The sequence below is a fragment of the Physeter macrocephalus genome, chromosome 14 (genome assembly GCF_002837175.3).
Source record: "Physeter macrocephalus isolate SW-GA chromosome 14, ASM283717v5, whole genome shotgun sequence".
In the NCBI taxonomy this organism is placed as follows: Eukaryota; Metazoa; Chordata; class Mammalia; order Artiodactyla; family Physeteridae; genus Physeter; species Physeter macrocephalus.
This window is the reverse complement of record NC_041227.1, coordinates 67,144,281-67,166,314: the sequence shown is the minus strand read 5'-3', so window position 1 is coordinate 67,166,314 and position 22,034 is coordinate 67,144,281. Positions and strand designations below refer to the sequence as shown.

The following is a 22,034-nucleotide window of genomic DNA, read 5'->3' as shown; positions in this document are numbered from 1 at the left end:
GATTCCAAAGACAAAAGGGAATTTCTCTGGCTCAGCTGGGTCCAGCGGCTCAAAAATGGCCACTAGACTTGATTCTTCTGTCTGCAGCTCACGGCTCTGCTTCCTCGGTGTTGGCCTCACCCCAGCCAGCTCTGAGGAGGCAGGTCAGGGTTGGCTTGCAAAGGGCCTTGTGTGCTTTGCCATGACCTTCATCCTCTCTCCTGTTGCCTCCTTTCTCAGCTGTAGCCAGAACAGCCAGTGTGGCTTTCCTCCTTATTGAATCGACCTGCCTGGGATGAGGGCTGGGAGATAACTTAGGAACTTGGATGCTGCTGCAAAGACCTCCATGTCAGCCTCAGTGGACACTCTAGAAGCTGAACCAGGGTGGGTTTTCCCACTCCTTTCTGGTGGAGGCGTTTTTCTGGAGGCAGGAGCAGGTGTCCCTGTCTCCACAAAGTCCTTCCAGAAAACTCAGGGTGGGGGAGCCACAATGGAAGTGAGCGCAGACCTGCAGGCACCTGGTCTCCCTCTATTAAGTAACCAAGAGTGAGGGACTTCCCTGGTGGCGCAGTGCTTAAGAATCTGCCTGCCAGTGCAGGGGACATGGGTTCAATCCCTGGTCCGGGAAGATCCCACATGCTACGGAGCATCTAAGCCCGTGTGCCACAGCTACTGAGCCTGTGCTCTAGAGCCCATGAGCCACAACTACTGAGCCTGCGCTCTGGGGCGTGCATGCCACACTACTGAGCCCGCATGCTGCAACTACTGAAGCCCATGTGCCTAGAACCCGTGCTCCGCAACAAGAGAAGCCATCCCAATGAGAAGCCCGTGCACCACAACAAAGAGTAGCCCCCGCTTGCTGCAACTAGAGGAAGACCGCCCGCAGCAACGAAGACCCAACGTAGCCAAAAATAAATAAAAATTTTCTAAAAATTAAATTTATTTTTAAAAAAAGTAACCAAGAGTGGGGACCAGTCCCCCTAGGCCAGGAATGAATTGTTTAAACCTGAGGCCGTTGGTTGCAGAATGACAGCATCCAATTTATCCACATTAAGAAATTCTCTGGAAAAATGATGGAGCAGGGCAGCCGGTAACTAGCAGAGATACTTTTTCCCTCCCCTCCTCTCTCTCCTTGGCAGCAGTACTCCCCTAATTGCCGCTTTCCCGGCTTCTCCCATCATGCCAGTTGCCCGAGAGCATTTCAGATCACTCTTCTGAAAAATGCTTGAATGAGGGGAAAGGGAGAGTGGGGTTGTTTATCACAACATCTGAGTTTAACCCTGAGAGATGTTTAAAATGGTTTCAGGCCCTCTGAAAAAGAGAGTGCTTTCTTAACAAGGCTTTTGTTTGGTTAGAAAAACAAGAGAAAGAAACTAATAGCAAGCTGCCAGGATGCTCATCTTGATACATTATAACATGCCTTCCCACCCACCTCCTGTTTCCACATCCTGCCCCCCCATCCCCCCCACCCCGGCGTTGTCTGTGGAATCTGCACTTCCTGATACTCTGTGCTTACACAGGATGCCAGGTATAGAGGAAGCTTTGTCCTTAAGAAAGGCAAGGAAAAGACAAACTGGTTGGAACAAGCAGGCAAGGACACTCATCATGTTCCTTCAGAGGTAGGGTATACGGGCCAGCTCACACCTTGGCAGGTGGACGTGCAGTTTCCATCCTGGGTGGGGATTGGGTACCATCCGGTATGGTCATGGGCCAGCACAGCAAAGGGAGGATGGGAAGCTGTTCTCAGTGAGCCTGCCAGGCCACATTCAGCCCAAAGATGTGTTTTATTTGGCCTATACCCTACTACAGTTTTTAAAAATTAGGCAGCTGCATTCAAAAATTAGGAGATTTCACATAAAAATGCAGGCTTCTGGCTTCTCTGGAAAAATGGAGAATGACAACACTGAGTCCTTCCTTATTCCTATAAGGCAACAGTGGGCAATGGCTTCTGATGAGGACATGTCCCTCTTTTGATGGGACCCTCCCTGTCCCCCCCGACCCCCCACCCGCTCAACAGCAAGCAGGTATCAGCATCAACATGATGCCAGGCCCTGTGCTGGGTGCTTGATGTCAGCGGTTCACAAATGTTGCAGCACGTTAGAATCACCTGGGAGCTATTAAATACCCCCATGTCCAGGCCTCCTTCCAAATCAGTTAAATCAGAATGTCTGGGGGTGTGACCCAGGCATCAGAATTTTTTCATCTTCCCAAGTGGTTCCGATGTGCAGCCATGGATGAGGACCAGCGTTTTACGGGTTATTAAGTAACCCCTGGTTCTCAGTGCTTCCCCACGCACTGCATGCCTGCCCTGCACCAAGGATACTTCGGTTTTCAAGCCCTGTCACAGGCACAGACAGGCACAGATCATAGCAGAGAGTAACAGCCAGTACAGAGGAGACCCAGTTAAAGCCCCAGCGGGTGCTGGAGGAGAGAGAGAAGACTTCCTGGAAGAGGCAGCTTTAACTGAGGCTTTGGAAGGGTTACAGTCATTTCTGAAAAAAATGTATCTTTGATGGTTGGCTTGAAGTCGGTAGATACTTTTGAGGTAGCTGGTAAAAGTATTCTCCACTTCTTCTCTAGCAAGAATTCACTGCCTGTGGAGATTATATAGTGTTTATGGCCCTTGGTAATGAATTATTAATGGTTTTGAAATCATGGTCATTGTAGTTTACTCAAAAATCATTAGAAAGTAAATTTATCATACAGTATTAAAAAAAACAAAAACCAGGAAACCACAGTGGAGGAAGAAGTCTTTATTCATCACCCCCCCCTCACTAGGGTCCACAGTGATGGCCATGGCACCTTGGGCCTCACAGACATGGCGCTGGGGACATGTTCTGCTACTGCACAGAGGCACGGAGGCCCCAGGCAACTCTGTGAATTAGTGCCCACAATGGGCTTCTGTCTCAAATCCTTGTCAGATGACCTTGGACGAGTCTCTTGACCCCTCACACCTGATATGATAATTCCCACCTTGGAGACTCAGTATACAGTCAAGGCAGTAATAAAGTGCCTAGCATAGCACATAGTAAACATTCCATAAATGTTAGTTGCTACATAATTATAATCATTCCTTAGAGTGTCTAGAATTTAACAGAGAGACAGTCACGGCCTTGGACGGAAAAGGCAGCACAATTTCACTTAGTACTGAAGGGGTCTCCCTTGCTCCAGCTGGATGTTAGGCTGATTCCAGCCGTCCAGGCTCCTGGCTGTGCGCCCCCAGGCAAGCGAGCCCCAGGCAGGCTAGCTCTGGGGCCCCCACTGTAAACCACTTTGAAGGCCTTCTGTGATCATGGACTGCCTCCCTGTGCAGCTGATTGGAGATTCTGCAAAATGCTCCTGACGGCACACTCCTCTGTTGAGCTCACTTTGTAAAGGACTGCAGAAGTCATTTAACTCAACCACCTAGAAAGTGTTAAGCCTTCCCTTTGCACGCACGCGTAAGCGTGCACATGTGCACGTGCACACATACGAACACTTCCTGCTGTTAAGCAGAGCCTTGTGGTACAAGGACTAGAGACGCCTTTCATCTTGCCAAGCAAAGGAGGAGACTGGGTTCTCAGGGGACCACAGCAAAGGAGGGAGGCCAGGATCCAGGGTGCCTCCAGAGATGGGGCTATCCCAACAACCTCTCTGTGTGCCACCACGGACATGCCTCTGCTCCCCTCTGGTCCCTCCCTGTACCTCGTTGTCATCTTTATGCTCCTCTCTCCCAGCTGTTCCTTCTTTCAGCTCAGAGGCCAAAGAGAGAGTCTATAATCAACCTGGCTAATCGATGCTAAAGGGCATTGAGGGGGTACAGTACTCTTGACATTAGCCCCCCGGTTGCCCTCCCAAGAGACAACCATTGAAATCAATTTCTTGTGTCCTTCCAGAAATATTCTATCTATCCCCTCTGCCCTTACCTCTACCCCCTGCCTTTTAACACAATGATAGCATGCCATACACATTGTTCTGGATTTTTCTTTTCACTTAACAACATGTCTTAGAGAACATTCTGTAGTACAAATCTCATCCGTTCTTTTTTTTTTTTTAATTTATTTGGCTGTGCCGGGTCTTAGTTGCGGCAGGCAGGATCTTTAGTTGCGGCATGGGGGATCTAGTTCCCCAACCAGGGATTGAACCCAGGCCCCCTGCATTGGGAATGTGGAATCTTAACTGCTGCACTGCTAGGGAAGTCCCTCATCCATTCTTTTTTATGGCTGCCTAGTACTCCACTGTGAATCCACAGAAACACAATCCTTTATATGAAACCTTTGGGGCCAAATGTGTTTCATTTTTTTAGAATTTAAAAAGTAATACCATCCCAGTATGGCCTGGATCAGCACTTTATAATCAAATATGTTAATATATCTGTAGGAAAATAAGAATATTCATACTATGTGGGGTAAATCAAGACTTTAAATTTCATGTCAGTTCAGATCTGGTTTTGCTTCTAAAAAAATGACATATAAAAATCGTGGGCCTGTCCATAAATACATGAGTAGTTCCCGGTTAATGACTAATCTAGGCTATCAATAGTCTTCTGCTACTATAAGAGTACTGGAAAGAATATTCTAGAGCAGGCATCTCGGTGCACTTATACAGGAATAGCCAAAGGTTAATTCTTGCAAATAGAATTAAGGGATCACAGGGGATATGCTTTTTTAGATGAGTGTTTCTGATTTGTTTTGTAGCAGTGCGTGAGAGGGGCAGAGTTTTTTGTTCCAAGACACCTGGTAGCATTCTGGCCAGATTCAAGTGTGGCTACCGTTGGCTGAGGCACCCACACTCAGTGGCCTCTGCTGTAGTTCCCCAGCCCTCTTTCCTCAGCAGGGAGTGGGAGCAGGGCATTGTCCCAAGAAGGACTTGGGGACATGTCCAGCACGTCGATTTCTGAATGCCGTCTCTCATGGGCCCTCAACACCAAGCACCTGTCTTGGCCAATTGCAGGAGGCCAGTGGGACTGGTGACTCTTCTTGTAAGCTTCAGACCCCACTAGCCTGGAGACCCTCCCCTTTCCTCATTTCAGTTCTCAGTGTTCTTGCAGCCTCTGTCTCCTGGGGGAATCAGGAGCTGCCCCTTGCATATTTACAGATCTCCACTGCTTTGTTTAAAATGTTTAAAAAAAAATTTTTTTTTAAGGAAGGGAGAGAAAAAAAGACAATGTAAGCTGATGGCGCTGCATTACAAGAGCCTGTCTGATGTGACAGCTGACATTCCAAATCTGCACTTTTCCTGGAAAAAGTCACATTTCTGGGCAGAGAAGAACTAAATCCATTTTACATCCAACTGCCAAATGTGTTCCCAATTGTGAAGTTATTACCATTGTCAGTTTTTTTGCTTCTTGTGCTCTTGGTCTCCATTGCTTTGAGAACTTGGACAAGTGGGGGCCCTGGTGACATGAACAGCTTCTGATTTCTGCAGGGCAGGGCAGTCACATGGCAGGGTTTGAAGCAGCGTAGCCAAGTAAGCCCTGGAACCAAACAGCCTGGATTCCTAGGCTCGTGCCATCACTCGGGCAAGACACCTAACCTGTCTGTGACTTGACTTCCTCTTCTAAAGAATAGGGATAATATAGGGAATCCCTGGTGGCGCAGTGGTTAAAAATCCACCTGCCAATGCAGGGGACACAGGTTCAAGCCCTGGTCCAGGAAGATCCCACATGCCGCGGAGTACCTAAGCCCATGTGCCACAACTACTGAAGCCCGCACGCCGAGAGCCCGGGCTCCGCAACAAGAGAAGCCACCGCAATGAAAAGTCCGTGCACTGCAGTGAAGTGTAGCCCCCGGTCGCCACAACTAGAGAAAGCCCGCACGCAGCAACGAAGACCCAACACAGCCAAAAATAAATAAATAAATAATAAAATAAAAATTAGAAAAAAAGAGTAGGGATAATATAGAAGCTGCAGCCTAGGGGTGAGGTAAGGATTCAGTGAGCTGATGCGTGTAAAGTATTTTGAACAGTGCCTGGCACTTACTAGGAACTCAATAAGTGTTGAGTATTATAATTTAGGACTGATATTATAATTGTATTATATTGAGGGCAAAATGGCTCATTAATCCCTTCCGAGTCGGAAGTGGATGAGAACTCTTTCTAAGAAAAAGCAAGACGCGGATTGGGCCATTGTTTCTCACCCCTTCGGTGTGATGGAACAGCACATAATCCCTCCTGTGAGAATTACCTTGCCCTTGAATCACCACCTACTCCCAGACCCCTGCAATCAGGCTGGGAGCTGCAGGAAACGTGTATACAGATGCCGTGCCCGTAACCCAAGTTGAACAACAGCAAGGCCAAGACTTGAGCTTTGAAAAGCAGAGAATCAATTTCTGATAAAATGCCAGGGAGGAGATTGACATGTCTAAAACCTTCCTGGTATCAGCTGAGCTTCCAGCAGAAGATTAAACTCGGGGAAAAAAATCCATCAGAGAGCTGCAGTTTGTGACCAGAAGGAGATAATGTTGACAGCTTCTTCCTGAGTCGGTTTTGGATAAACATTGTGCCCTTCACCAGAGCATCATCAAAGTTTCCTATATCCTCAGATCTTAGGCATGAAATTGCCCTGAGTCTCCCTTCACCTCTCCACCGCCCCCCCAAATCACTTTACAGAATACAGAATATGATTAGAAAAAAGAATGATACTATCTAAAGGAAGAAGGTTCCTGCAAATTACTGATGAAAGGTATGTGTCCTGGGTGAAAATGCACCCGTAGAATTGTTCCTCAGTCTGGGGACACCTCTGGAGGAGCAGAATGAGGGCTGTAAGAGTGCCAGGGCACCTGGGCTCCAGTCCTGAGTCACCATGGCTGACAGTAGGCATACTCACTCTCCCGGCTCTGGGCCTCCATTTACTCTGTGACTACTCTGGGTCTGATAAGAGCCAATGGTCCTGTGAACTTCAACTTCATTAGGGTTCACAAGCTGTATCTCTTAGGCTCTGTTCAAGTGATAGAAGCCTTCCTCAAACCAGCGTCAGCAAAAAAGGGAATCCGTTGCCTCACCTAGCTGTAAAGTTCAGGGGTGGACCACGTCAGGAATGGCTGGATCCAGGCGCTCTGGCTCAGTCCTTCTGGCCCTGCCTTTTTTCAAGACGTGGCCATTCTGCAGCTTCTGGTCCTGCTCAGTGTAAACTGGCCACTGGCAGCTCCAGGCCAACTGCATAGAGGCTGGATAGCTCAGGGGTGCAGGGGTGCAGTGGGGGGAACCACACAGCCAGATAGCCTGGGGTCGAATCCTGACTCATCACTGACCCAAGTGCTTATCTGCATCTGAGCCTTGGTTTCTTCATATGTAGAATGGGGATGAGAGCAACACCTACCTCTGCCAGTTGTCAGGGATACTCTGAACGGTGCCTGACATGTAGTAAGTGAGTGAGTGACAGAGGCTTCTTCCTCTTCTCTTACTTTTTTCCTGTCATTATTACAATTCTCTTGGCAATTTCAGCAAAAGAGAGTCCGCACGTTAAGCACATGGTAAGGAATGGGTGTTTTCCCAAAGTACCATCAAGATCCAGTTACCAGAAGAAATGGGAAAGGCTGGTGGGCAGGCAAAGCCCAGCCGCTGTCCATCACCTGGCCACTGTGTAGTGGGTGTGGTAAGCGGACACATAGCGCAATTGTTAAGAATTGCTTTCGGGCTTCCCTAGTGGCGCAGTGGTTAAGAATCTGCCTGCCAGTGCAGGGGACACGGGTTCAAGCCCTGGTCCGGGAAGATCCCACATGCCGTGGAGCAACTCAGCCCGTGCGCCACAACTGCTGAGCCCACGCTCTAGAGTCTGTGAGCCACAACTACTGAAGGCCGCGCACCTAGAGCCCGTGCTTCACAACAAGGGAAGCCACTGCAATGAGAAGTCCGCACACCGCAGTGAAGAGTAGCCCCTGCTCCCTGCAACTAGAGAAAGCCCGTGCACAGCAACAAAGACCCATTGCAGCCAAATATAAATAAAATAAATAAATTTATTTTAAAAATAAAGAATTGCTTTCACATCCATGCTCACAGTACTCGGTGAGGTAAGCGATAATATCCTCATCTCGCACGTGAGGAATGTCGGCTCAGAGCAAGGAGGCCACCTGCCCCAGTTAACACAGCAAGCACTGGGCCCAGCTGATCCCGCACATTCTGTGCACGTGGCAAAGTGGAGGCAGCTGGGGGAGCTTAGGCGCATTTCTTCACCCTTCCTAGACTCAGTTTCTTTAGCTGTAAAATGGGCGTTATCAGTCCTTCCTCCTCAGGTGTCTGAGGGCTCAGTGAGGTTGAGGGAGATAAACACGGGACGCCCAGCCCCTCTCAGGATGCCCCTGCCTCTCCCCTCTCCTCCTCACGGACCTTGCTGCTGGTTCAGAGATAGACTGGGGGACCCCAGGCTCCTGGGACCATAGAGCTGGGCGGGTGAATGGGAGGCCAGGGCAGTGACTGCCAGATAAATGGAAGCCTCAGTTTCCTCACCTGATGAGCTGAGATAGTCTGACACTGACTTCCAGCTAAACGCTGTTAATGATGGCTAGATTCCCATTAGAGGCCAATGAAGGGATTATGTGCCCCTCCCCGTCCCCCACTACGTATTTCAAAACAAAAACTGTGAAATAAGTGTAGGAAAGTTCAACAAAGTTCTCCATTTCTTTTCCCAGGATGACTACTTTGATGCCCTTTTATGGTTTTTTGGTTTTGGTGTTTTTTTTGCTGCGTTGGGTCTTCGTTGCTGCGCACGGGCTTTCTCTAGCTGCGGTGAGGAGGGGCTACTCTTCGTTGAGGTGCGCGGGCTTCTCATTGCCGTGGCTTCTCTTGTTGCGGAGCACGGGCTCTAGGCGTGCGGGCTCAGTAGTTGTGGCACGTGGGCTTAGTTGCTCTGCGTTATGTGGGATCTTCCCGGACCAGGGCTTGAACCCATGTCCCCTGCCATGGCAGGCGGATTCTTAACCACTGCACCACCAGGAAAGTCCTGGCTTTATGTTTTTAATATAGAAGCCTAAACTCTTTCAAAAAATTTTCTTTGGGCTGCTCATGCTCTGTTGATGCCCCGGGAGATGGCTTGACACATGAGAGACAGAGTGGCAAGACTGGTCAAGGGTAGGGAAGGGGTCCAGGTCGGACTGCTTGGGTTTGCATTCCTGGTTCTATCTCTTAATTCGCTGTGTGGTCTTTGACACTTTACATAACCTCTCTGTGCTTCAGTTTCTGTCTGCAGAATGGATCTGAAAGCATAGTGCACCTCATGGGGCTGTTGAGAGAATTAAATAATACACATGAAGTATTTAGGACCATACCTGTAAGTGCTGTTTAAATGTATGCTATTGTTATTCAAGTCCCACCACTGGGTCCCCTTCATAGAATGTTCCATCAGCTGGGGTAGCTGGGGGAGGCAGGGTCAGTATAGTTCACATCTGTAGGCATTTACCTCAGTGGGGCCAGCATTAGACATTTTTAATCTCTTTCTGATTCCAGAACTGATGCATGCTGATTGTAGAAAAATAGAAGAAGCAGAAAGCTACAAAAATTAGTCCTTATCCTACCACCTATATAATTACTCTTACTTTTTTTTTTTTCCCTTCTAGCTTTTCCCTATGCAACTATATGTATTTCAGGATTAGGATCATAGTAAGAGACAATTAGAAATGCCTACCTTCTATTATTCTTTATCAGTTTTTTTTAATTTATTGAGGTATAACATATACAATAAAGGGGATAACCTTTGGCATACAGTTTTGTGAATTTTCATTTATGAATACTCCTGTGTCAGCACTACCCACATCAAAATATGGAACATTCCTAGCAACACAGGAGGCATCTTCATGCCACCTCCCAGTTACTACACCTCTCCAAGAGTAACCACTATCTTGGCTGTAATAGCATAGATTAGTTTTGCCTGTATTCGAACTTCATATAAATGGATTCACAGAGTAAGCACTTTTTATGTCTTTTTGTTTTTTGTTTTTAAACATATCTGTGAGATTCATCCATGTTCTTAAATGTATCAGTAATTCACTCTTTACCACTGTGGTATTAAACCTTCAGTTATTCTTTCATTAGAAAAATTAAATTGCAAATTTTTAAAATAATTTAGTTGTCATTATTTTTAAAATTTCAACTTTGCTCATTAAATAAACTTTGCTCTCAAACATACCCCAACTTAATTCCCCTTTCTAGAAACAACCTATTATCAGTAGGATGTTCATCTTTCTGGGCTTTTTTCTATTTATACAATTCTAGTCATTGTTTCAGTTGGGAGTGCATTTGGCTGCAAAGAACAGGAAACCCAACAATGGCCTAAACCAGGGATCAGCAAATTTTTTATGTAAAAGGCCACACTGTCTCTGTCACAACTACTCAACTGTGTCATTGTAGTATGAAAACAGCCATAGTCAATATGTCAATTAATGAGTGTATCTGTGTTCCAGTAAAACTTTATTGACAAAAATAGGCAGTGGGACATATTTGCCCTTTGGGGTATAATTTGCTGACCCTTGGCTTAACAACAGGGATTTGTTTGGCTCATGTGGCAAGAAATCTAGAAATAGCCTCATAAGAAAAAACTAATAATTTATACTCCTGCTAAAAATATTTGAGAATGCTGGACTCTCTAAGACCTTGGTAATAGTGGATATTAACAGCCTATGCTGTTTTTGCCAGTACTCTTTGGCTTATTCCTATGTTTTGGGGGGAAATACCTCTGCCTGGTCTTCCAGCTCAGTAATTTTCTCTATAACTGTATCTATTCTGTTCTTCATTGTCTTTTGATTTTTTTCTTATTTTGATGATTAAATATTTTATTCATGATTTCTAATTCTTTTGCATAGTAGGTTGCTCTTGTTTGATGGAGTCAACGTCCTCTCTTATCTCTCTAAGAGTATTAAATGTATTTTTAATGTCTCTGCTTGCATCATTATCTCTGTTTCTTTGGTTGTTAGTTCCGTTTGTTGACTTGGCTCTTCTCTTGGTGTGAGTTTTCCTGGAATGTTTGGTGATTTGTGAATATGTGCTCTTCTATGTAATCTGATCCCCTGTTTTCTTCTCTGTGGATGCTATTTCTTTTTACTTGAATTTGCTGCCAGTGATTGTGGACAGAGGGGTGGAAATTGCCACAAGAAGTGTGATGCTAATAGTGTGTCTTCTGAGCACAGAATCTTCCTTTTCCTTCTGGACACGTCCTGCCTTTCTGTCCCAGAGACCCACAGTCACAGCTCCTACAAGCTGGGTGGATTGAAGGGCCACTTCCTAGCATCCCCACAGGCATTCTCAATCAGTCTGTTTGACCTTTGACCTTAGGCCCCCTCCTCTCCCTGGAGAATGTGTTGCCTCTAGGTTTGGAGCAGCCTAAGACCACCTTCCCCTATCCCAGCAGTCCTTTCTAGCTTCGGATTTGGCCTGTGCTTCTTTTCATTAATCCAGTTCTGTCTGCCACCCATTTCTCAGGAGTTTCTCAACATTTTAAAGCTGCCAGTAGCACCGCTCCATATCTTCCTGTGCTCTTATGAATTTTAAATGGTGTCATTTCTGTGGACTTGGGTGGGAGAGGCTGATGTGTTGTACTTGCTCTTAGTCTTCCCAACTTGATTCAGTCTCAGGGTGACTTCTCGTTAGAGTTTTCACCTTCCTGGTCACCTTCATCTGGACAAGTTAATCTTTCTCTAAAAATACACTGTGTCAGGGCTTCCCTGGTGGCACAGTGGTTGAGAGTCCGCCTGCCGATGCAGGGGACACGGGTTCGTGCCCCGGTCCGGGAAGATCCCACATGCTGTGGAGCGGCTGGGCCCGTGAGCCATGGCCGCTGAGCCTGCGCGTCCGGAGCCTGTGCTCCGCAACGGGAGAGGCCACAACAGAGGGAGGCCCGCATACCACACGAAAAAAAAAAAAAATACACTGTGTCAGAACCAAACTGAATATTCCAACTATGAACAGATCAGTGTAGACTATGGAGATGGAGTGTACTTTCTAATTAGAACTGGGTTCCAATACTAACTCTGGTCTCTACTATCAATACATTGGTCAAGTCCCTTCACTTCTCTAAGCCTCAGTTTCCTCACCTGTCAAATGGGAATAATGATTAAACACCCCTCTCATAGGTTAATGAAAGTATCAATTGCAATAGTGTGTCAAGTGTTTAAGGTGGGGCCTGGTACACAGTAGGTGCTGAAACGTGTTAGTTCCCTGCTTCTCTCTGATCCTGACAAAATTTCTAACACACTCATCATGTTTGCTGTGGTGGTGGCAGTTTTTGGCAGCCACATCACCCTGTTAGCTCATACTGAACACATTAGCTAAAAGCCCTGCCTTTGTCTCGTGAGCTTTTCTCAGGCAGACTTTTTCAGTGCCTCTCCTGGTATAGGACCTTTACCTTGGCCGTGATGCATTTTATCAACCTCTTCTTGATCCTTCTCTAGCCCGTAGAAATTGATCTGAACCCAGATTCTGTCATCCAGTTTACTTTTTGTGCTACCCATCTGAATATCATCTGCAGACTTAATAAACAGCCTTCAACAGCCAGATCTGGCCATTGATAAAATTACGGCCTGGGATACGACCAAGGACAGAACCCCATGGCATGCCACCCCTCAGGGGAAGAGTAATTTAGATGACTGGGCAAGATGATTAATTTGTCCAGTTCCTGTAATACTCTGTCCTTGTGGCTTGATTATAATAATAATATTAGCAACCATGTATTGGGTGTTATTTACAGGCCAGGCACTGAGGTAAGCATTTTTCATATATTATTTTTATTTCTTATAACAAGTCTATAAGGTAAGTATTTGTATTACTTAGGACTTAGTCCCTGTTCTGCTAAAGACAGAGTTTATTTTATTAAACTATGTTACTTCATTACAAAGCTCTAAAGAGCAGGTGCTTCCCAGAAGCCAAGGGCAGGATGCATCTGGGTGGCACGATGACAAAAACAGTGTCAAAAATGGTGAACCAATGCCTGGGGCCCCTAAGGTCCCAGAAAATCCTCTCTCTATGGCACTTATCTTTATATCTGTCAGTATCTGTGTCCTTTTTCTCACTTGGTACAGACCAGCTTTCTCTGTTTCTCAGTTCACCTGGCAGAAAATAATCCCACCAGCAACTCTGAGTTCATGTTCCCCCTTTTGAGAAAACAGCCAGATCTTCCCTGAGCCTGTTAGCCCCAATTCCCCAGGATTATTGGCTCTGCTTGGGTCAGGTGCCTGCTCCTGGGCAGTGGTGGGATCACACTGTCTGGACATTACCTCCAGGAGTCTCAGTGCTATGACCTGGTGGCCATGGGGCAGGCGACATCCAGAGTCCTGCCCCATGACATTTGTACATTTTACAAATGAAAGGGAGGCCCAGAGTCACATGGCAAGTAAGTAGAGGAATCAAGACTTAATCCTGGTTTATCTGATGCTGAAGCTTGTATTGTTGATGCTCAGTTCCTTACACCGGGCCACGTGGTCCCAGGGCGCCGCCTGTGGTGGTGCTGGTGAAGGCTGGCCTCTGTCTCTAGCGGGGCAGCTCAAGCACCCACCTAATGCCTCATCATGTCCCAGATCAGGGCTCTGAGACCCTTCGTTGTTTGGTTGGTTTGCTTGTTTCTCTGGTGACTCGGCAGATGCCTTAGTGCTGGCCATCGCAGGACTCACACACAACTTTGATGAGGGACCTGATACTTAAGAGGATAAACACAGACTTTGGAGCCCAGTACAGCTAGGTTCAGATTCCAGCTCTGCCACTTTTTCACTGGTGACTCTCTGTGCCTCAGTTTTCATAACTGTAAAATGGAGGTAATACCACCTACTTTGTTAGTTGTTGTGGTGGTGATTTAGTGAGATAATACGTGTAAACCACATATGGCCAGCATAGAGCAATCAGTTCACGCGTCCACTTAGCAAATATTTGTCAAGTACCTGCTGTGTGCCAGGCACTGCCCTGGGGCCTGTAGATATCGTGGTGAACAAAACACACAAATCCACACCCTTGTGTTCCAGTGGTTAGAGGCAGACACCAAGCAAATAAATGAGTAAAATATAAAGGGTAGCAGGGAAACAAATAAAGCAGGGAAGCGGGATGGGGGCTGCTAGGTGGCTTGTTATGTTACATAGGTCCTCAGGCAGAGACCAGAGGAGGTGAGAGGGGAGAGCTTTGGGCAGGGAAGACAGCAAAGACCAGTGGCCCGAGGGTGGAGGCCGAACTGGGGGAATGAGGGGCAGGGTGGGGGGAGGCGAGGAGAGGGGCAAAGGCCAGGTCGTGGAGGGCCTTGTGGCCGTTAGTAAGGACTTGGGCTTTTGTCTGAGTGAGAGGGGAGTCATGGGAGCATTTTCAGTGAAACAGGGCCAGGACCCAATTTTAGCAGGATACGCTCCCTGGCTGTATGTGGAGAACAGACAGTGGGGAAGGGCAGACGGGGAGACCTGTCGGGGCTGTTGCAGAAACTCTGTGGAGGTGACAGTGGCTCGGACTTGGGGGGGCAGCAGTGGAGGAGCAGAGAAGGAGCCAGTTCCCAAGCATCGTGAAGACGGAGTCGCTTGGATCTGTGGTTGGACAGGATATGTGGGTGGGGAGGAGAGAGAGGAGGAGTCAAGAAGGACTTTAAGTTTTGGTCTGAAAACCAGAGAGATTGGTCATCTCCTAAGATGGGCACAAGAGTTTTAGGGGGAAGATCAGGAATTCAGCTTAAACCCTGTTAAGACCTCGATTGAACCTGCAGCTGGGTATGGGAATCTGGAATTCTGGGGAAAAGTCATGTCAGGCTGCATCTGTCTGGAATGTGGAACCATTGATTTTTTTTTTTTCTTACTTTTTGGAGAAGGGAAGTGGTGGGATGGAGGTCATTAGATAGGCAAGTAATACAAAAAAACAGCTTCCTTAAGAAAATATTTTTCACCCTCTAGATAAGCCTAGAGTCCCTTGTGCCAATTCCCAACCCTCCCTAATCCCAGCCTTCCCCTCCTGGACTAATTGTTGTCACAAGCTTGGCATGCATCCTTCCAGACCTTTCTCTGCACATCCACATATTCGAGTGTATCCATAAAATATATGTGGTATTTGGGGAGTGTATGTATTTTAACAAAACGGTGTCATAATGAACGTGTCATATGTGCTTTCGTAACTTGTCATTTGCCTCTCTTCTCTGAACTGTGTCTTCAAGATCCATCCTCGGTGTTACAAACAAACCCAGATTTTTCTAAACTTGTTACGGTATGTTATGGACAGACTGTGGGTATTTAGTCATTTTCCAGATGGAGGGCATTAGCATTTTGTACATTCCTCCTCCAGCACCTGTGTGAGTCTTTCTGGTAGATTCCAAGGAGTGAAATGGCTGGGTCTGAGTAGACCGAAGCTATTCAGGGTTTCGTTTTGTCTTGTTTCGTGGAGACTGCTATTGCTCCCTGAAGTGCCTCTGTCACCTTACTCGCCAGCTGTGGCAGGTTTTTAATGAAGGAGGCCACAGGGAGCTGTGTTGTCGAGCAAAGCACAGTGGCAGGCTGTGGGTTGGAAGGAGCGAGCAAGAAGCCGAGAAGGGAATTTGTGGGCTGCTGTTCTGCTCTTAAGAACCCACATTCAGAGAGGACACAGGCTACTTTAGGGGCTGGGAGAGATGCTCCCAATCCCTTCCTTTCCTCCTGAAAATAGATTAGCACAAATGAAATACCATCTCTCCTGCAGCCTGCACGCCTGGCTTCTTCCCTGTCAGCCAGTTTCTATTCCTAGCCCTCCTCACAAGCTTGAAGTCATCCCCTTTTGACAAACACACCCATCAAGACATTATAAAAATGCTATTTTTATTAGAGCAGACCAAATCTTCCATCAGTGGGCCCCTTATCCTGGCCCCAGCCTGATAGCATCCTTTGCCTGCCACCCTCGACGGCACATTCAAGGGTTGGTGCACGAGCAAGGTTGTTTGTCACCAGCTTGGCGCCTGTTCCGAGGGTGTGATCGCAGTCCCACTCCTGAGGCAGACCGAATCCTACACCCAGCTGCTCTCCCCTTCCTACACGGGAAAAGGAAAGTTGCAGCCTTTGAAAAGTTACGTCATCTTTTTTTTGCATGAATTTCAGGCGGGTGTTAACTTTGTGATATAAAATGCCTTTAGGGTTAGCTCAGGGAACTGGGTCTAGGGTCAACTCCAAGTTCAGATGTTGTGCCATCGTAATTAGAAACTTCGAAATATTTCTCATCAGCATCATCTTCATTGCTAACATTTATCGAGCATGTATCACACACCAGGCAATATTCTAAATATTTTGTGTTTATAAGGTGGATGCTTTTTAATCGTCATCGCACTTTTTTTTGGCCTTTTTTTATTGAGATACAATTTATGTAACACAAAATTCACCATTTTAAAGTGTACAATTCCGGGACTTCCCTGGCGGTCCAGTGGTTAAGACTCCGCACTTCCCCTGCAGGTGGCACAGGTTCAATCCCTGATCGAGGAATTAAGATCCGCATGCCTCACGGTGCAGCAAATTAAAAAAAAAAGTGTACAATTCAGTGATATTCGCAAAGCTATGCAACCATCACCGCTATTTAGTTCCAAAACATTTAGATCACCCCATATAGAAACCCTGTACCTGTTAGCAGTCACTCCCAGTTCCTCTTTCCCCCATTCCCTGGCAGCCACTAATCTACTGATACTTTCTGTCTCTGTGGATTTGCCTATTTTGGACCTTTCATATATATGGAATCATACAATATGTAGCCTTTTATGTCTGGCTTCTTTCACTTGGCATAATGTTCTCAGGGTCATCCATGTGGTCACATGTGCCTGCGCTTCATTCCTTTCTATGACCAGACGATATTCCATTGTGTGGCTATGCCACAGCCTGTTTATCCATTCATCCATTGATGGACAGTTGGGTTGCTTCCACTTTTGGGGCTATTATGAACAACACCGCTAGGACGGCATCCCAGTTTGACAGCTGAGGAAACTTAGGAAGGAGTATCTTTTCCCACTCAAAAGAGCCTGATGGGATTCTTACCCAGGTGCCTGGCTTCACAGCCGAGTCCTGACCACCCAACTTGGCTGTTTAGCTGTCGAACTAAGGCCTGGAAATTGAGGACCTATGTCACACACCTTCATGGCAACCATGTTTCAGAATTAAATATTGGGCCCCGTGGTCCGAGGAATTCATTTTTGGGGGACTTGGGTCTGTCCTGTTTGAATTCAGGACCATTGTGGGAAGTCATGGCTGAGTCAGGACTGTCCATTCAATTCAGTTTGCGTTTACCAATGGCCTTTGATGTAACAAGATTCAGCCCTGCCCTGGGAGTTCATGGTCAAGTAACTGCCATAGGTCCCCAGGAAGCAGACTGTGGGACGGAGATGTGCATGCAGGAGGCTGACTGGGGAGGGCTCTCAGGAACAACACCCGTGAGGGTGAGGGAAGCAGGATGGGGCAGAGGGAGGGGCTGAACCGTGATGCCGGCCTTGCTGACCCCACAGGGAGCTGTGGGGATGGGCGGCCCTTCCGAGGTGTTCCCAGTTGAGGCAAGGAGCCTGGGTCTTTGTACCCTTGTCATTAATCAGTATCAGAGATCAGACATAACCTGGGGCAAGACAGGCTTCTCTTTGGGAAGGGACACAGCTCCCAGCAGCTGGGGTGTGAGTGGGTGATCTGGGCCCGTAGCACAGAGTCCACTATACACACCTAGGCCCATATCCATGGTGGCTTTCATCAGTGTCCTGACAGGGAACAGTCTGTGAAGATGCTTCAGGAGCACAGCTGAGGGAGGGTGTAACCCAGCCTGGGATGGGGGTGAGCAGGGAGGAAGGGGCATCTTAACTGTGCGATGCACCTTGAACCCCAAACCTATACGTTCCAACCTCCAGTCCATGAACTGCGCCTCTTGGGTGCCTCAGAGTATCCACACGACTGCTCCAAACCAAACTCAGCCCTGCCCGCCTCCAGCCTGGACCTCTCCGAGAATGGCATCACTCACTGTCCCTCCAGTTACCCAGGCCAGAAGCTGCACAATCATCCTCAATACTTCGTTCTTCCTCGCCTCCTTTTTCCAGCCCATCACCAAGTCCTCCGCCCTCATCCTGGAAACATGTTCTCCCTGCTTCCTCCATGTGGCTGACACCTCTTGTCCGAACACCCACAGCACCCACTCCCAGCTTCCTCTCACTCCAACCTCCACCCTCTACCCCAGTAACCCCACGTGGCTTCCCATTGGTCTGGGCTTAAGGGAAAAACTCCCTGCTGTGGCCCACGTGGTGGTCTTGCCCGCTCAGTCCCGAGTCAACCCCTGCTCCCCTGCCCCCCACCGGCTCCAGCCCCTCTGTCATTCCTTGTCCCTCTTGATACCGACCAGGGCTCTTGGCCTTCCCCAAGCAATAGAAATTGACTAGAGGCCAGACAGGAAATTCAGGCAAGGCTTTACTGAAGCCCCTGCAGCCGCAGGAAGGAGCAAGAACAAGTAACAGGTCCCCTTACTTGCTCCCCGAGGTGGGGTGGGGGGAGCCGGTACCCTGTATGGGGTGAGGGTAGGGGTGTGTCCAGGGGTGGGGTCGGAGGCGTGGCTTAGGTGGTTTGCCCACCCCTTAGGTGGTGTTGAATGCAGGGGGCATGCGCAGTACCCTGCTTTCGCTCCCGGCCCTTCAGCAGTGGCAGATGGGGTTTTTTTTGGTCTTTCTGTATCTTTTTGTCTATAATTTGCCCCAACTGCACATGCACGCAGTTATTTTTAGTCCCTTATAGTTTCTTTGTAATTTGTAGCTTGAGGAGACATTTGTCCAGGTGCAAGCACTGCAGCACTGCAGCAAAGGGTCCCACATCCCAGCTTGTCTCACTCTTACTCTCTCCTCCGTCTCACCACGTGGCCTTCACACGTGCGTTCATTTTGCTTAGAGCACACCCCCCTCTGCGCCCCTAAGTTAACCTGTTCGTCCTTCACATCGCGGTTGTTGTCACCCTTCCACGGAGCGTTACCTCACCTCCCTGCCCCAGTCGTGTTTCCCACTGAAAACCTCTCAAGGCACCACGCACCTACCTCCAGAAATGGCTGACGATGTACTTTGGTGGCGGGGTCGTTTGCTTAAAGTTGGCCTCCCTCCCTAGATGGTCCATTCCCTAAGGCAAGGGAACTTGTCCCCGTGTGGAATAGGAGGTGCTCAGTCAACCTAAAGGGGGCGGGGGGAAGGGAAACGCAGGGAGGGAGGAAAGGATCACAGCCCCACGTGATCAGGGAGGAGATGGGGGCGAACCGTCTCCTTTACGGTTGGATCTCCAGGATCTCACACGGCAGAAATCTTGACTAGTGTGTGAGACAACATCAAAATGGGGATCCTGAGCCCCACTGCACCGCCCTAGACTTGAGCAGAACGTTTCACTCCCTTCCTGGCTTTCCCCACCACTCAGCACCTGTCATCGGCACAAACAGGCTTTGTCTCTCATCGGGCTTTAAGCTGGCTGCAATGTCAGAAGCCAGGGCTCTCCCCTGCAATCAACCAGCATGCTCTGACCACTCTCCATCCCAGCCCCGAGATGAGCTCCCAGGGTCTCGTGGCACTGGGCCTTTGCACACGCTGTTCCTGCCCGGATGCCCTTCCCGCCCCTCCTCTGCCCGCACCGTCCACCTCTGAGCCCCTTGCAGTCGGCACTTGTCCTCTCCTCTGCAGAGCCTGCCCAGCCCCGGAGCCATGCCAAGGACCCGTCCTCTCCACCCAGCGCCCCCGGCACAGCCCCTACTCCATGGCCTCAGAGCAGTGTCTTTGCTGCTCCTCTAATTTCCTTGAGGACAGGGATCTTGTCTTCCTGCCTCCCTCTCTTTCTCTTCCTCCTCATCCCTTCCTTTCCACACATACGCTGGCCCTGCCCTCATGGGTCTGGCATCCCAGCAGGGGAACCACAAACAAACAGAGATACCTCCAAAGAGGCTGAGAAGGCCGAGGACAGTCAGAAGAGGCCCCAGGAAGGACCACACATGCCCATGAACAAGAGGACGCCATCCAGGCAGGGGGAGGAGCAAGTGCCTCGGCCCTGAGGAGGAAGGGGCCTCTCTGAGAAACCGCCTGAAGAGCTGTTGGGCTGAGGGGGGTGCGGGAGCTGGGGATGAGGTCAGGAGGGTGGTGGAGCCAGATTACATCTATCTGTCTCGGGCCGGGCCGTGGCGCAGCACCCAACCCATAGGAGAAGCTCAGGGAGTCTTTGTTGAATCAGTGGGGAGGGGCCCTGAGTGCTCCCCTTTCAGGGGGCAGGGAGGGGCAGCCCTGGGAGGGGAGCGTCCACTCAGGCAGCCCAGCTTGCTGGGCAGGAGGTGATAGGTAAGGTCCTGGTGATGGATGCGCTCTGTGAGAGGTTCATTCCATTAGAAGGAAGAATTCTCGGATGCAAATCAGGCGGTGGAGGCAGAGATTGGAGGGAAAATTCCACCCAGGCCGCCTCTCTCCTCTCATCAGGCCAAGGGACGGGTGCGGTGGGATTAGAGGCTCTGACAGGTAACAGCTGCCCTAAATCAGTTTAGCACCAGTCGGGAGTTCAAGAGCAGGCGTGCCTTGTTCCCTCCTTAGCAGTCAGAGGCTGTTTACACTCCCGGGCTTCCAGTGGGCCCTGCAGGCCTACGTCCCCTCCCGAGCTCTCCTCAGGGTGGACGGTGGGAACAGCCTCAGCCCATGGCAGGTCTGCTCAAAACCCTCCACTAGCCTTCTGGTCACCTCATAGTAAGACCAGGGTCCTCACCATGGCCTCCGCCCCCATCTCAGGGCCTTTGCACTTGCTGTTCCTGCCACCTGGAAACCCCCTTTGTGCAGATTCCCACAGGGGTTCCTCTCGTCCACTTCCTTCAGTCTCTGCTCAAATGTCATTTCACCAGAGGCCTTCTCTGACCCCCTGGCTAAAATAGCACCTCTCTCCCCACTCCCTCTGTTTTTCTCTACCTCCTATTTTCTGTAGCACTGAGCATCATTTGACATACTATATATTTCCTTTTTTTTCTTTCTTTTTTAATCACTTGTCTCCTCTTGCTAGAATGTGAGCTCCTTGATCGTGGAGACTTTGATGTGCCCACTGTGTGTCCAGAAGAGGTGTTCAGTAAATATTGAGTGAACAAATGAATTGGGGAGATGGGGTCAGCGCCTCCCGCCTCTCGGGGTTGTGTGGACGTGGAATTTCGGGCACCGAGCTTCCCAGTATGTGGTTTGCACACTTGCACAGCCCTGCAGGTGGCATGTAAACGTGCTATTTCAGTAGGGCCGTATTTCTGTTTGCCTTCTGTTTATGGCAAGCGATAATGATTTTCCATTTATGGCGTTAATATAAAGTTTCCTTTTTGAAGCAAGCTCATTCAAGATTAAAAAAAGAAAAATCTATATTTGCCAGCCTAAAAGATAGTTTATAATACACATTGCCATCTTACAAGGAAACTTTTCTGAGAATACAAAGAAACGTTAATTATTTTCTAGTGGCTATGTATTGAAAATGATTTTTTAGATAGCCGTGGAAGAAAAACATTTTCATAAAGATACAGCGTACCGTGTCCTGGAGACCAGGAGGAAGCCCTAGATTCTGGATCTGCGTCAATATTCTACAAACCTGAAACTAAGTATAAAATCTCAAGGTGTACATTGGTTGCAGTAAATAATGGTGCATAGGTATTTGAGAAATAACCCAAAGTCTTCTTTGGATTATCCACCTGGTATGCGAATAGCATGTGATTTTATTGGCACATCTACCCAGGGCATGCGACACTCCAACCTTTGCTTCAGTGTTTGTGTTGTTTTGATCCACCTCTAGGAGGCAGTCTCAGCCATTGCTTTAGGTCTCGCAACGTAAGCATACTAAATGCGGCGTATTTATTGTTCTTGTTTTGAGGATGGGAGTACATCTGATATGTCAGCAAAAGCCGCAAAAAACAAACTCAGAACTATACCTTTTCATTCAACTAATATGCATTAAGGACTTACTGTACAGCACCGGGACACGAAGAACAGAATCACTGGAAGAACACTGGGGTGGGTTTTGAAGGAAGAGTAGGAGTTTTGTACTGTGAGATACATTTGGATCGTCGCTTTCTGTGGGCTTAGGGCCATGGTTGAGAATATTCATTAAGGAATTATTTTAATCCTCTACTAAATGCTCCTCTGGCCGTAGGACACGGCAGAGACTTCAGTTTCAAACACCTCAGAG

At 48.3% G+C, this 22,034-nt stretch overlaps 1 protein-coding gene across 1 annotated transcript in view; it reads left to right on the top strand.

The window, feature by feature from the left end:
- Positions 1-22,034, top strand: part of KATNIP (katanin interacting protein) — a 176,864-nt gene that overhangs the window by 21,254 nt on the left and 133,576 nt on the right. The window contains exon 3 of the mRNA XM_055089749.1: positions 5,104-5,126. Coding sequence (XP_054945724.1) covers positions 5,104-5,126 — 23 coding nt within the window. The remainder of the gene's footprint in view (positions 1-5,103; positions 5,127-22,034) is intronic.